General features: G+C 40.1%; 2 protein-coding genes across 6 annotated transcripts in view; both read right to left on the bottom strand.

Moving 5' to 3' along the window:
- The window catches only part of prkag3b (protein kinase, AMP-activated, gamma 3b non-catalytic subunit), a 36,712-nt gene extending 26,495 nt beyond the window's left edge, over positions 1 to 10,217 (bottom strand). For all 5 annotated transcript variants that reach the window (XM_060928840.1, XM_060928836.1, XM_060928834.1 and 2 more), the window contains exons 1-2: positions 9,901 to 10,217; positions 4,819 to 4,913 (exon numbers count right to left, since the gene is read on the bottom strand). In XM_060928840.1, coding sequence (XP_060784823.1) covers positions 4,819 to 4,836 — 18 coding nt within the window. In that variant the 5' untranslated portion in view covers positions 4,837 to 4,913; positions 9,901 to 10,217. The remainder of the gene's footprint in view (positions 1 to 4,818; positions 4,914 to 9,900) is intronic.
- A 142-nt stretch (positions 10,218 to 10,359) lies between these two features.
- Positions 10,360 to 14,221, bottom strand: part of ttll4 (tubulin tyrosine ligase-like family, member 4) — a 37,075-nt gene continuing 33,213 nt past the window's right edge. Inside the window, exons 15-19 of the mRNA XM_060930173.1 lie at positions 13,995 to 14,091; positions 13,656 to 13,866; positions 13,496 to 13,566; positions 11,273 to 11,352; positions 10,360 to 11,160 (exon numbers count right to left, since the gene is read on the bottom strand). Coding sequence (XP_060786156.1) covers positions 11,019 to 11,160; positions 11,273 to 11,352; positions 13,496 to 13,566; positions 13,656 to 13,866; positions 13,995 to 14,091 — 601 coding nt within the window. The 3' untranslated portion in view covers positions 10,360 to 11,018. The remainder of the gene's footprint in view (positions 11,161 to 11,272; positions 11,353 to 13,495; positions 13,567 to 13,655; positions 13,867 to 13,994; positions 14,092 to 14,221) is intronic.

Genomic DNA, 14,221 nt, shown 5'->3' on the forward strand with positions numbered 1-14,221 from the left:
GGGGTACACCCTGGACAAGTCGCCAGGTCATCACAGGGCTGACACATAGACACAGACAACCATTCACACTCACATTCACACCTACGGTCAATTTAGAGTCACCAATTAACCTAACCTGCATGTCTTTGGACTGTGGGGGAAACTGGAGCACCTGAAGGAAACCCACGCAGACACGGGGAGAACGTGCAAACTCCACACAGAAAGGCCCTCGCTGGCCACAGGGCTCGAACCTGGATCTTCTTGCTGTGAGGCAACAGTGCTAACCACTACACCACCGCGCCACCCCACCATTACGATCACACTTCAAATATTTGAGGACCAGAGGCGAAGCAGTTGTGTGAAATATTGCAGTTCTGTTCAACCTGAGCCAAAATATGGATTCCTGTAGTATTAGTGTCAGTCTCAGACACTCTGCCTTGGAGTCATACAGCATCTGATTTACACTTCCGAGCTACACTTTCTCAGCATGAAGCTTCAGCATCTTGAACGTTACATTGGGCTCCTTCTGTGAGAGGAGGTGGCCATCTTTAGTGATAAAAGATGGTAGGTTGGTAGTAGAAATCTTGGTTATCAACAGCTGTGGTAAGAAGTTTACATACAGTGACATGAATGTCATCTTGGATATGAATGTCATGGCAATATTTGGGCTTTCAGTAATTTCTTTCAACTGTTCTTTTTCTGTGACAGAACGATTGCACAGCATACATCTTTAATGAAAAAAACCACTAGAATTTGGTGCACAAGTTTTAATTTTCTTTGGGCTTTCTGAAATCAACACAGGGTCAAAAATATACATACAGCACACCTAATATTTGAGTAAAATGTCTCTTTGCAAGATTCACCTTGACCAAACATTTTTGTTTACTATGAACAAGTTTCTGGCAGAACTCTGGTTGGATATTTCACGACTCTTTGTAGTAGAATTGGTAGAGTTCAATTAAATTTGTTTTTTTCTTGGCATGGACTTGACTTATAAGCACGGTCCATATATTTTCAATCGGGTTGAAGTCAAGACTTGTTTTAAGCTTAATGTTAGCCTGCTTTATCCTCCACAACCAGTTCTGATGCGTGTTTGGGTTCACTGTCCTGCTGGAACTCCCAAGTCGTGTTCAAGTTTCTGATGGTTTATGCTGAAGAATTCTGAGGTAGTCCCCCTTCTTCATTATTCCATCCACTTTGTGCAATGAACCAGTTCCACTGGCAGCAAAACAGCTCCAGAGCATGATGATCCTACCACCACCACCAGCCGGTACAGTGTCCCTCTGTACATGGTGGTCACTGTGGCCAAACAACTCAATCTTTGCTTCATCTGACCATACAGCTATCTTCCAGAAGGCTTTTTCTTTGTCTGTGTGATCAGCTTCAAACTTCAGTTAAGCTTGAAGGTGTCAGTTTTGGAGCAGGGGGTTATTTCTTGGATAGCAGCCTCTTAGACCATGGTGATCTGAACTGTAGACAGTGATCCATCAGCTTCCAGTTCATGACAGGGCTGTGCCATGGTGGTTCCCAGGTTGTTCCTGGCCATCCAAACCAATTTCCTTTCAGCTGAGGGTGACAGTTTGGGTTTTCTTGAAGCAAAGTGGCTTGGCAAAGTGACTACACCTCACAATAACTTGGATACAACTGTTTGAACTAATCTTGGAATTTGCAGTTGTTTAGAAATGGCTCCAAGAGACATTCCAGAGTTGTGTATATCTGCGATCCTCTTTCTCAGATCTGCACCGAGCTCCTTGGACTTTCCCATTTTACTGTGTATTGGTCAATCCAATGAGTGCTATAAACAAACCATTTTTATGAAGGCACAGAGAAGCTACCAGCTGTAGTCAATCATGATCACTAACAGGAAGTTAGTTATAGTTAGCCTTGGCAAGATAAGACATATTTTGGAAGTTTCAGCACCTCTGAATTAATAATCTAAGGGAGTGTATGTAAATTTTTGACCCTGTATGTATAATTTTGACCCTGTGTTGATTTCAGAAAACCCAAAGAAAATTAAAACTTGTGCACCAAATTCGTGTTTTTTTTTAATTAAAGATGTATGCTGTACAATCATTCTGCCACAGAAAAAGAACAGTTGAAGGAAATTACTGAAAGCCCAAATATTGCCATGACATTCATATCCAAGATGACATTCATGTCACTGTATGTAAACTTCTGACTATAACTGTATGTCTATGTTATATGAATGCTCTTGAGAGGCTGGTCTGGTGTGTAACAGACAACTGATTCTTCATTAGATCTCTTGTAATTTGTATATCCCAGTGTAGGTAGAAAACAGCAACAATAAAAAAAAGTGTCAAAACTGAAGACAATTATGGACAAAATTATGGAAAATTATGGATCAAAACATTAGGTGTATAACTCCATACTCAGACCCACCAATCCAAGACAAGTGCTGCAAATTCATCAGATTTCACACCTGTTTCATCCTGTAGTCGATTCCAGTGGTCGATCTGTCTCTTCGCGAAAATTTTTGTGGACAACCTTTTGGTTTCCATCACTTTTCTGGCACTCTTTCTAGCTGATTCATATTTTTCTTTTCTTTTCCGCAGGCTTTTAGCTGGTGGGAGAGCCAAGTCCGCCATGTTTGCCCATGGCGAATTGTTTTGGTTAAAAGTAGGTCAAATAAGTAGGTCATTGGGGATAGATTAGGGATAAAATTAGCTCATGTTTGAAGTCGTTCAAATTCTGTAAAGCTGCTTTGCGACAATGTTTACTGTTAAAAGCGCTGTACAAATAAACTTGATGATGATGATAAAATACACCCCATGGTGGTCATGTGATATTGTTGCTCACTTGCTTCAGCAATCTCCAGAATCATAAAATGCGGGACGTATTTTATCTCAGCAAAACATTTACACACAGGATAAATTTCAAAATCAACATGACACATGGGCGGCACGGTGGTGTAGTGGTTAGCGCTGTCGCCTCACAGCAAGAAGGTCCAGGTTCGAGCCCCGTGGCCGGCGAGGGCCTTTCTGTGCAGAGTTTGCATGTTCTCCCCGTGTCCGCGTGGGTTTCCTCCGGGTGCTCCGGTTTCCCCCACAGTCCAAAGACATGCAGGTTAGGTTAACTGGTGACTCTAAATTGACCGTAGGTGTGAATGTGAGTGTGAATGGTTGTCTGTGTCTATGTGTCAGCCCTGTGATGACCTGGCGACTTGTCCAGGGTGTACCCCGCCTTTCGCCCGTAGTCAGCTGGGATAGGCTCCAGCTTGCCTGCGACCCTGTAGAACAGGATAAAGCAGCTAGAGATGAGAGATAACATAACATGACATCTCGAAATTCCAATAGAAATAGAACAGTTTTGCCCAGAATTCAACTTTGCAGTTAGAACCTTTAAAAGATGTTTAGGGACTGAAGACACCACGTGATGAGCATTTCAGGTGTTATTTTGTCCCATTCTTCCTGCAAACAGGTCTTAAGGACCCGGTGCAATAGTATGGGGTCGTCGTTGTTGCATTTTTCATTTCAAAATTCACCACAAATTCTCTATTAGGGACAGGTACCCTCTTCTTCTACAGCCATGTCTTTGTAATATGTGCAGAATGTGGTTTTGCATCGTCTTCTTGAAACATGCATGGGCGTCCCTGGAAAAGACGTCGTCTTGAATGCAGCATATGTTGCGCCAAAATCTCAATGTACTTTTCTGCATTAATGCTGCCTTCAGAGAAGTGCAAGTTACCTTTGCCAAGGGCACTGACAACACCACACCCTGACAGACCCCGGCTTTTAGACTTTTTGCTGGTAACAGTCTGGATGGTCCTTTTCGTCTTTGGTCTGGAGCACATGGCGTCCATTTCTCATCTCATCTCATCATCTCTAGCCGCTTTATCCTTCTACAGGGTCGCAGGCAAGCTGGAGCCTATCCCAGCTGACTACGGGCGAAAGGCGGGGTACACCCTGGACAAGTCGCCAGGTCATCACAGGGCTGACACATAGACACAGACAACCATTCACACTCACATTGCGTCCATTTCTTCCAAAAAAAAAAAAAGATCTGGAATACTGAGTCAACTGACCACAATACATATTTCCACTGTGTGATGGTCCCAGATGCCTTCGAACCCAGAGAAGATGATGGAGCTTCTGGACACAGTTAACATAAGGCTTCCTTTTTGCACGGTAAAGTTTAACTGCCATTTGTGGATGTAACTCCATATTGTAGTACTTGACAAAAGTTTACCAAAGTACTCCCGATCCCATGTGGTTATATCAGCTATAGATGAATGACAGTTCTTGATGCAGTGATGTCTCACAGATCGGCAATCACAGGTGTTCAGATTAGGCTTGTGCCCTTGCCCTTTACGCACTGAAATTTCTCCAGATTCCTTGAATCTTTTAATGATGTGCACCATAGAGGGTGAAATATCCAAATCTCTTCCCATCTTTCTTTGAGAAACATTGTTTTAAACATGTCAATAATGTAACATTTCAGTGTCAATTTTATTCATGAGCTATATCGAAGTGAAATCCACCATGTCCCACTGCACATGTAAATGGAACCATTTTTCACTGAACTTACCTGATTGGCAAAATGGAAATGCTTTCAGGCATGCTGTTAACAACAGCAGTGACAACAGCACTATATAGTGCTTTTCAGTGGGAAAAAGAGTCATAACCCAAATGTACTCATCTCCTCAATAACCTTTGACTGCAGCAACCTGTGCATGGCATTTTCAACCACACATCTCTGCACTGCACCTACCTCTATTTTTCATCGTAGTTTAATTACACAATGCAGTAATGATTGGACAGCACCTGTTGCTAAAGTTGGTCTCACATGTTTATCATAACGTACAGCGGTTCTGTGTCTTACCTCAGAGAAAGGGTCCATGTCTGTGGTTTGGGGCTCACAGGTTCACTGCACACACTTCTCTGGACTAACCATACTCCAACTGCTCTTCAGTCACCCTGAGCAAAGCAAAGCATTGTAGCACTTGCTAAATCAGGAAGCGATCAAGGCATGCAAGGGACTGAATGGACCAATGGGGGAAGGGATATCATGCATGTGTGGCTGTTTAGGCTGTGTACACAGCAAAGAGGGTGGGCTGCAGGGTTCAAATTCCTCACCAGAAGCTTCTGCAATAACTTTGGCTAGGGAGACTGACAGTTACCATGGTGCTGATATGAGCATGACTCACTAAAAGGAGTATGCAATACAAAAGAACTTTAACTTAAATGCCCCATTATTGCAATACATGTAAATATAGACCCCTCCAAAAGTATTAGAGCAGCAAGGCTGATTATTTTGATTTTGCTATACACTGAATACATTTGGGTTCAAGATCAAAATATATGAGTGAGACAGTAGATCAGAATTTCGGTTTTCATTTCTTAATATTTATATATTTATATGTTGATGTGATAAACAACTTATAACATTGCACCTTTGGCGGCAGACCACCCAGTTTTTAGGTATGCAAAAGTATAAGAACAGGGAGTCGTCAAGTAAATTAAAATAAATGACACTTAATATTTGGCTGCATATCCCTTGCCTGTAATAACTGCCTCAAGCCGGTGACCCACTGACATCATCAAACTGTTGCATTTTTCTTTTGCGATGCTTTTCCAAACTTGTACCACAGCTTCTTTCACTTGCTTGTTTGGGGGGGGGGGGGGGGGGGGGGGTGTTCTCCTTTTAGTCTTCTTTTCCAAATTTTTCTCCTGATGAAGTCCTTTGTTGGGTTGGAAGTGTGTTTTGGGTCATAACCTTGCTGCAAGATGAAGTTTTTACCAATTACAACCCCAAATCAGAAAAAAGTTGAGATGGTATGGAAAATGCAAATAAAAAAAAAAACAGTGCTTTCTAAGTTTACTTTGACTTGGATTTCATTGCAGACAGTATGAACCCAAGATATTTCGTGTTTTGCCTGGTCAACTTCATTTCATTTTTTTAAGATAGGTCCATTCCTGTCTTTCAGGCCTACAACACATTCCAAAAAAGTTGGGATTGAGGAACTTTCAGGCTTATAATGAGGTAAAACAAATGGTGATGTGACTATAACACTGCTGATAGCTAGCAAATGTCTCAGCTTGGATTTTACTTAACAATGGACTTGCCACCTTGTGAATTCCATGTCATATCCGGTCTCGCATGTTTTAAGAATAGCATTCTGTTAAACGCAGTGGTGTGGGAATATACATTACTTTTCTGTTATGGAAGACTGAGTGGGAATGAAAATTTGTAATCTGTTCAATGTTGTTTTAACATACAATAACAGATTTTGTATATGAAAGGGGCTACACAGACAGCTCTCTGGTCTTCATATTGGTTTATCCTTTTTAACTACAAATGCGATCTTTGCAGGCGAAACCCAGGGCTCAGGCTAGGAGTAGACATTGAGCTATTGTTTCAACACACAATCTAGGACACACCTGGGCAACAACAAACAGCTGTCAGTCACGTTGCAATATTCCTGATCACTTTAAATATGGGTCGGTTCAAACAAAAAGGTACCATGTTCTACAACCCCGATTCCAAAAAAGTTGGGACAAAGTACAAATTGTAAATAAAAACAGAATGCAATGATGTGGAAGTTTCAAAATTCCATATTTTATTCAGAATAGAACATAGATGACATATCAAATGTTTAAACTGAGAAAATGTATCATTTAAAGAGAAAAATTAGGTGATTTTAAATTTCATGACAACACCTTTCAAAAAAGTTGGGACAAGGCCATGTTTACCACTGTGAGACATCCCCTTTTCTCTTTACAACAGTCTGTAAACGTCTGGGGACTGAGGAGACAAGTTGCTCAAGTTTAGGGATAGGAATGTTAACCCATTCTTGTCTAATGTAGGATTCTAGTTGCTCAACTGTCTTAGGTCTTTTTTGTCGTATCTTCCGTTTTATGATGCGCCAAATGTTTTCTATGGGTGAAAGATCTGGACTGCAGGCTGGCCAGTTCAGTACCTGGACCCTTCTTCTACACAGCCATGATGCTGTAATTGATGCAGTATGTGGTTTGGCATTGTCATGCTGGAAAATGCAAGGTCTTCCCTGAAAGAGACGCCGTCTGGATGGGAGCATATGTTGCTCTAGAACCTGGATATACCTTTCAGCATTGATGGTGTCTTTCCAGATGTGTAAGCTGCCCATGCCACACGCACTAATGCAACCCCATACCATCAGAGATGCAGGCTTCTGAACTGAGCGCTGATAACAACTTGGGTCGTCCTTCTCCTCTTTAGTCCGAATGACACGGCCTCCCTGATTTCCATAAAGAACTTCAAATTTGGATTCGTCTGACCACAGAACAGTTTTCCACTTTGCCACAGTCCATTTTAAATGAGCCTTGGCCCAGAGAAGACGTCTGCGCTTCTGGATCATGTTTAGATACGGCTTCTTCTTTGAACTATAGAGTTTTAGCTGGCAACGGCGGATGGCACCGTGAATTGTGTTCACAGATAATGTTCTCTGGAAATATTCCTGAGTCCATTTTGTGATTTCCAATACAGAAGCATGCCTGTATGTGATGCAGTGCCGTCTAAGGGCCCGAAGATCACGGGCACCCAGTATGGTTTTCTGGCCTTGACCCTTACGCACAGAGATTCTTCCAGATTCTCTGAATCTTTTGATGATATTATGCACTGTAGATGATGATATGTTCAAACTCTTTACAATTTTACACTGTCGAACTCCTTTCTGATATTGCTCCACTATTTGTCGGTGCAGAATTAGGGGGATTGGTGATCCTCTTCCCATCTTTACTTCTGAGAGCCGCTGCCACTCCAAGATGCTCTTTTTATACCCAGTCATGTTAATGACCTATTGCCAATTGACCTAATGAGTTGCAATTTGGTCCTCCAGCTGTTCCTTTTTTGTACCTTTAACTTTTCCAGCCTCTTATTGCCCCTGTCCCAACTTTTCTGAGATGTGTTGCTGTCATGAAATTTCAAATGAGCCAATATTTGGCATGAAATTTCAAAATGTCTCACTTTCGACATTTGATATGTTGTCTATGTTCTATTGCGAATACAATATCAGTTTTTGAGATTCGTAAATTATTGCATTCCATTTTTATTTACAATTTGTACCTTGTCCCAACTTTTTTGGAATCGGGGTTGTAAGTTGTTTAGCATTACATTAATGGCATCTAGCAGACACTTTTATCCAAAGTGATGTACAAATACCCAGAGCAGCCTGGGGAGCAAATGGGGAGTTAGATGCCTTGCTCAAGAGCACTTCAGCCATTCCTGCTGGTGCAGGGAATTGAACCCAGCAACCTTTTGGTCCCAAAGCTGCTTCTGTAACCATTAAGCCATGGCTTTCTATTCGGACAAACCCACCAATCCATGCCATATTAGCTCATAAAAATTTGGGACGATTCAAAAATAAATATTCAAAACCCATGGATCGAAGCCCAATTAAAATATTTGGAATACGTTAAAGAAAGAATATAAATTAGAGAATTATTTACAAATAATTCAGTAGTGCACTTTTTACCCTGGGTTCAAACCAAATGAAATGGATCATAGATTTAAATATTGGATTTCGAAAGGAATAACAACATTTTACTCACTGACAACTAAAGGAAAAATTGAAGGACTTTGAAAGTCTGAGGAAGGAATATCAACTTGGAAAAATCTGACTTTTTTTAGATACCTCCAGACACAGACTTATTTTGAACATATTAGATGTAAAACAGACATGGATGATCCTATATTGAAAGTACTCCTGGACACCTACCAAAATAACCTAAATAAGAGTACCATCTCTAGAATTTACAAACGCTTATGGACAAAAAAGACTTGCACAACAGAATACATCAAAGAAAGGTGGGAGAGAGAAGGTAACCTTGCACTATCAAACGAGGTCTGGCTGAACAGTGGAAATGTACAAACTCTCATATGCGGAGGGAGTTTGGATGGAAGCGTTTTATTTAAATCACACCAAAGCAAAAAGTACGTCTGGCGGGAGGAGATGCTAAATGTTGGAGACAGTGCACATCTCAAGAAGCTGACCGTTGGCATATATTTTGGGACTGCCCAGTGATAAAACCATTCTGGGCAGAGATTCAAAATGCATTAAGAAAGATATTTGATATTGACCTGCCATTTCAGTTTCTCACTTTATTTTTAAGACATGTTGACTTCCAGGCAAGGCGCACTGATGAATATTTGTTTGGTGTTTTAATATGTGCCTGCAAAAAAGCGCTTATGAGACGCTGGCGGCTTCCTGAACCCCCTACAATACAAGAATGGATATAGTAAATCAGATTTATAATATGGAAAGGATCACTTTCTCTCTCTCCGTCTCAAGAAAACTGTGTTTAAGTTATGGACTAAGTGGGTCAAATATGTAAAACCCATACGACCAGATTTTGTGGAGGTATGAAGTGAATGATTATGTAAAAGTTCATGCTTTCCTGCAACTTTAACTTTACTTAATATGCACGTGTATGCTGAACCCCTTCTTATCTTTCAAATTAGTAATTTTATTTAATTTCCTCTTCTCTAACCTCTCCTGGACTTACCAGTCACACTCTCTATTATCCTTATACAAACACTTAATCTCTCCCAAACTGTATAAAAAGTTCATAAATCCTGAAAATGTATGGAATGCAGAAGGGATGATACTATTGGTTTGATGAATATATGTATTACAATCTGCAATCCAAAAAACAAAAAGACAACCCCCCCCCCAAAAAAAAACTTAGATAAAAACACTGCTATTTACAGCTTTTAGTATACAAGTAAATTTACAGTCCCAGTAAAGTTATAGGTAACTGAAAAGTGGTGTTAATAATTGAAAAAAAAGATTGAAAGTGATCATGGGAAGCTGTATTGATATCTTACAATTCAGCATCATTCTGTAAAGATACTGCTACTCACTCAACAGTAACCATAAAGTGTGTTAGGATTTCAAGTGACCCTTATGGAAGTGGCTATTTTTACCTCATGTGTGCCCTGATGGGCTTTATGCATCTGCTGCTCAGCTCACTAACCGTCTTCGAGCATGGCCCAATACTAGCCTCCAACAGATTTCTCAGATTGAAAAGACTTGTGGAAAGAGACAGAAAGTAGCAAACTGTCTGTAAAAACATTTTCAAATTTCACCTGTATTCTGCATCACTATGATAACACGTGCAAGTTTATATTGCAGATACTACAATGTGCATTAACCCGTGAAGTCAAACCTCCCCTAAGAAACGTGCTAGTACAATGGGCATCAAGCCAAAATATAAAAAGTAGTGAGTAATATAGGAACTGGTTCTAGCAGTTGCTACAACAGGGATGTTTGAGAGAGGTGTGTGCGTGTGTGTGTGAGAGAGAGAGAGAGAGAGAGAGAGAGAGAGAGAGAGAGAAAAAAAATGGAGCTTCAAGTAGGTTGAAAATAAATTTAGAGACTACCAGTTGATTTTTCAAATACTTTTAATGTGAAAATCCTACACCAGATATTTATTTACTGAGGATAAAATGGATGACATTATAAATTAATAAGTATTATTATTGTTGGTGGTGGTGTTACAGTTAACAATATTTTTTTTCCTAAAATTCACTTGCAAGTAGTACTGACCCTCAATGGTGGGTCTTTCCAAAATGTAAACAAACCAAGAAAGGAATCTGATTGGCTCCTGCACTCAGGCATGACTCCAGAGCAGCTCCTTTCAACAGAAGAGAAACTTGCATATATAGACACAGCATATGCATATAGATCTTTGTGCTTCAAACATGTCTACCGGTCCATCCTCGAAAGGTGTAGTTTTGGAAATAGTGAAATTGATGTGTGATTAAAAACAGTCATCAGTCTGGCCAGTTAACTATGAACACCACTTCCTGAGGGGGCAGATACTTGCTGAATAAATTGGGAGGAGAGAATTATGTAAAAATAAAGTTTGTTCCGAGCAACTTTTGATAAGACGAAAACCCCAGCACCCTCTACCAAACTCTGCAAATGTGCAATTATTTGTGATTTTGTGCGTTGTTTTTAAACCCTGGATGTTCACTTGTCTCAGAGTACACGATTGCTCTCACAAGTAATCCTGGTGAGGCAGACTGGCACTGGCCATACTTCAATTTGGGCTCACTGATCCCATCAGACTCATGTCTGGAATACTGGAGGTCACTGACTGAACATCGTGATCAGACCACTCATCACCACCATCATCATCATCATCATCATCCAGCTGGAAGCTTGCATGCTTATTCACTGCCCTGATATAGACAGACATCGAGAGAGAGAGAGAGAATTAGAAAACAGAGAGAAATGCATCATAGAATACCACAGAAAAAGATAAAAAAAGGAATATACCTTGGGTCTTCCTACCTTGACTTTGTAAACATTGTCTTGGCAAATGTGGTGCTCTGGAAGTCTGAACAGTGTTCATGGTTGGATTTTGCAGACCACTGCTTATTTTAAAAAAATAAATTGGGGGGAGATTTCAGATGAAATTTAAAATCATCCAAGAAATGAAAAGTGTCATGTAACAGTAGCAGAAAATAGAGGAATCTGATATCTAGACCATGTATATTTAAGAGTTATTCCACAAAATTGAGTTGTATATAAACTGACGGGGTACGTAGCGCCGGGTCGGCTATAAGCCATGTACGAAGAGATTGACTGGAATAACTGTTTTATTCTATCCACATTTCACTGGATTTTGAAAAACAGAGCATTTTTATTTTTTGCACATTCGATAAATAAAAACTTTACACAAAACGTCCGACAAAATAATTTCCACTTAGAATGTAAGCAAACCTGGTGAAAATCTTTCAAGGATCTTCAAGGATCCGTAAAGTTCTTCGTGAGGGTCTTTGAGGATCCTGTTGAGGATCTCAACAAAGATCCTCAAAAGAGCTTCAAGGATCTTTATAGTTCTTGTAAAGATCTTCAAGGATCTTAAAAAAAACAAAAAAACAAACAAAAAAAAACCACATTCAATTCCAAAGATCTTTTAAGATCTTTGAAGGATGCTTGTTAAATCTTTGCAAAGATCTTGAAGATTTTGACAAAGATCCTGATCCTATCCTCAAAGATCTTAAGATCCTTAGAAGGATCCTTCTAAGATCTTTGAAAGATCCTTGAGGATCTTGCAGGATCCTTGCAAAGATATTGACAAAGATCCTGATCAAATCCTCAAGGATCCTAGCAAAGATCTTAACAGGATCCTTCGAAGGATCCTTGTAATATCTTTGAAAGGTCCTTGTTGAATCCTTGAGGATCTTAAAGGATCCTTGCAAAGTTCTTTGCAGGGATCATTATGAGGATCTCCGTAGGATCCTTGTCAAATCCTTGAGGATCTTTACAAATTATTTTGCACAGAAAGATCTTTGAAGATCTATTGAAGAGCCTTATCTTTAAGGATCTGTGGCAGGTCTTTGACAATCCCCATGGATCCTTAAAGTGGAAACCAGGAAAACCAGCAAAATGACAGTAGCAATTTGGGGGTGGGGGTGGGGAGCTATAATAATTCTTGAGGGGGGAAACCCACCCGTTCTTACCATCAAATACTTTTATTCCATTTTTTTTTTTGTATTTTGGGGGGTTTTGTTTTTGAGTAGAGTTTTTATTTCATCCTCGGTTGGTTCAGCAACATGCTCTGCCATTTTGTTTTTCTCTACTCACGGTATATGAGCTGATAGCCTAGTAGTAGCGTAGCCAATCAGAGCATGTGATTGCTCATATCCAGTGAATGTGGATGGAATAATAAACTACATTACATTTAAAAACCCCTTAGTGTTTTGATAGTGGTTATGATATTCTCAATCATTACTGCTTCGGTCACTGAAAACTTGTCTTTTGACAAGGAGTTTTATTCTCATTTCATACTGCCCAATATTCAAATGTATCGAGTTAAAACAGCAAGCTATAATAATAGATATTTCTTACACGATTTTTTACTCTGTCATTTAATTGAGGATAAAGATGCATTCAAAGCACATTTCATGTTAAGGTCTAATACTGGACATGCACTACCGTTCAAAAGTTTGGGGTCACCCAGACAATTTTGTGTTTTCCATGAAAAGTCACACTTTTATTTACCACCATAAGTTGTATAATGAATAGAAAATATAGTCAAGACATTTTTTGATTGTACAAGGGTTTTCTAATCATCCATTAGCCTTCTGAGGCAATGAGCAAACACATTGTACCATTAGAACACTGGAGTGAGAGTTGCTGGAAATGGGCCTCTATACACCTATGGAGATATTGCACCAAAAACCAGACATTTGCAGCTAGAATAGTCATTTAGCACATTAGCAATGTATAGAGTGGATTTCTGATTAGTTTAAAGTGATCTTCATTGAAAAGAACAGTGCTTTTCTTTCAAAAATAAGGAAATTTCAAAGTGACCCCAAACTTTTGAACGGTAGTGTATGGGCATTAGTTTTCTTCATAAAAATAGAGTACTGTTTCTCTATTCCTCTCCAAAATTGCTGAGATAACTGAAGTGAGTCACAACCGGTGTGGACTGGAAAGTAAACACAGACATGTGACCCTCTTATCCAGTGTCAAGTCTCAGGAAATTATATGGAGTTGAATACTCACATGATGTGCAGAATCAGCAAGGTTCCCCAAGTGTACTCTTTTCTGACACAGACTTCTCAGCAGTTCGATGCCTAGACACAGAGCAGCATGCATCATTGACAGCTGAAGGTAACTATACCCTGTAACACAGCAGACGTCACAAAAGTGCGCACACGCACACCTTTGCTCCGGTTTTGACTGTATTTCTGTTCCCACTGATTAAGGAGCACGTTGAGGTAGCGAGGCTGCTCAAAGAAACGGAGGTAGCGGGAGGAGGCAGCGGAAGGGAAGATGCGTTCAAAGTCTCCCAGACGACTCAGCTCATCCTCGCTCTCAGCCAGAACGTGCACATCATCAGGAGTTAACACGTCCAAAATCGTGGAGTAGAAATCCTGCAAACACAATGAAACAGAACATTTAATCATGCAAACATCTCACCATACAGTGGGACGCTGCTTAAAACAATACAGTGATGCCTATACTATGAAAAAAAAATGTCAAATTTAACAAACCCATGTACCTGGTCCCCAGTGTTCTGGGTGACATAGAAAGCTCTTTTCAGTTTCTCATCTGGGGACAGGTCTGATCTTGATCTCTCTCGTGCTCCTTCATACAAACTGAACACAACGGTTGCAAACACACTTGAGAATTATACAAATACTACCTGATTCATTTGTCCTAGCAACATCTGGCACTCTAACATGTAATGAAATAGCCTGAATATAAAGAAGATCGAATTAAAAAAAA

This window comes from Neoarius graeffei, chromosome 9, assembly GCF_027579695.1.
Source record: "Neoarius graeffei isolate fNeoGra1 chromosome 9, fNeoGra1.pri, whole genome shotgun sequence".
Classification (NCBI taxonomy): domain Eukaryota; kingdom Metazoa; phylum Chordata; class Actinopteri; order Siluriformes; family Ariidae; genus Neoarius; species Neoarius graeffei.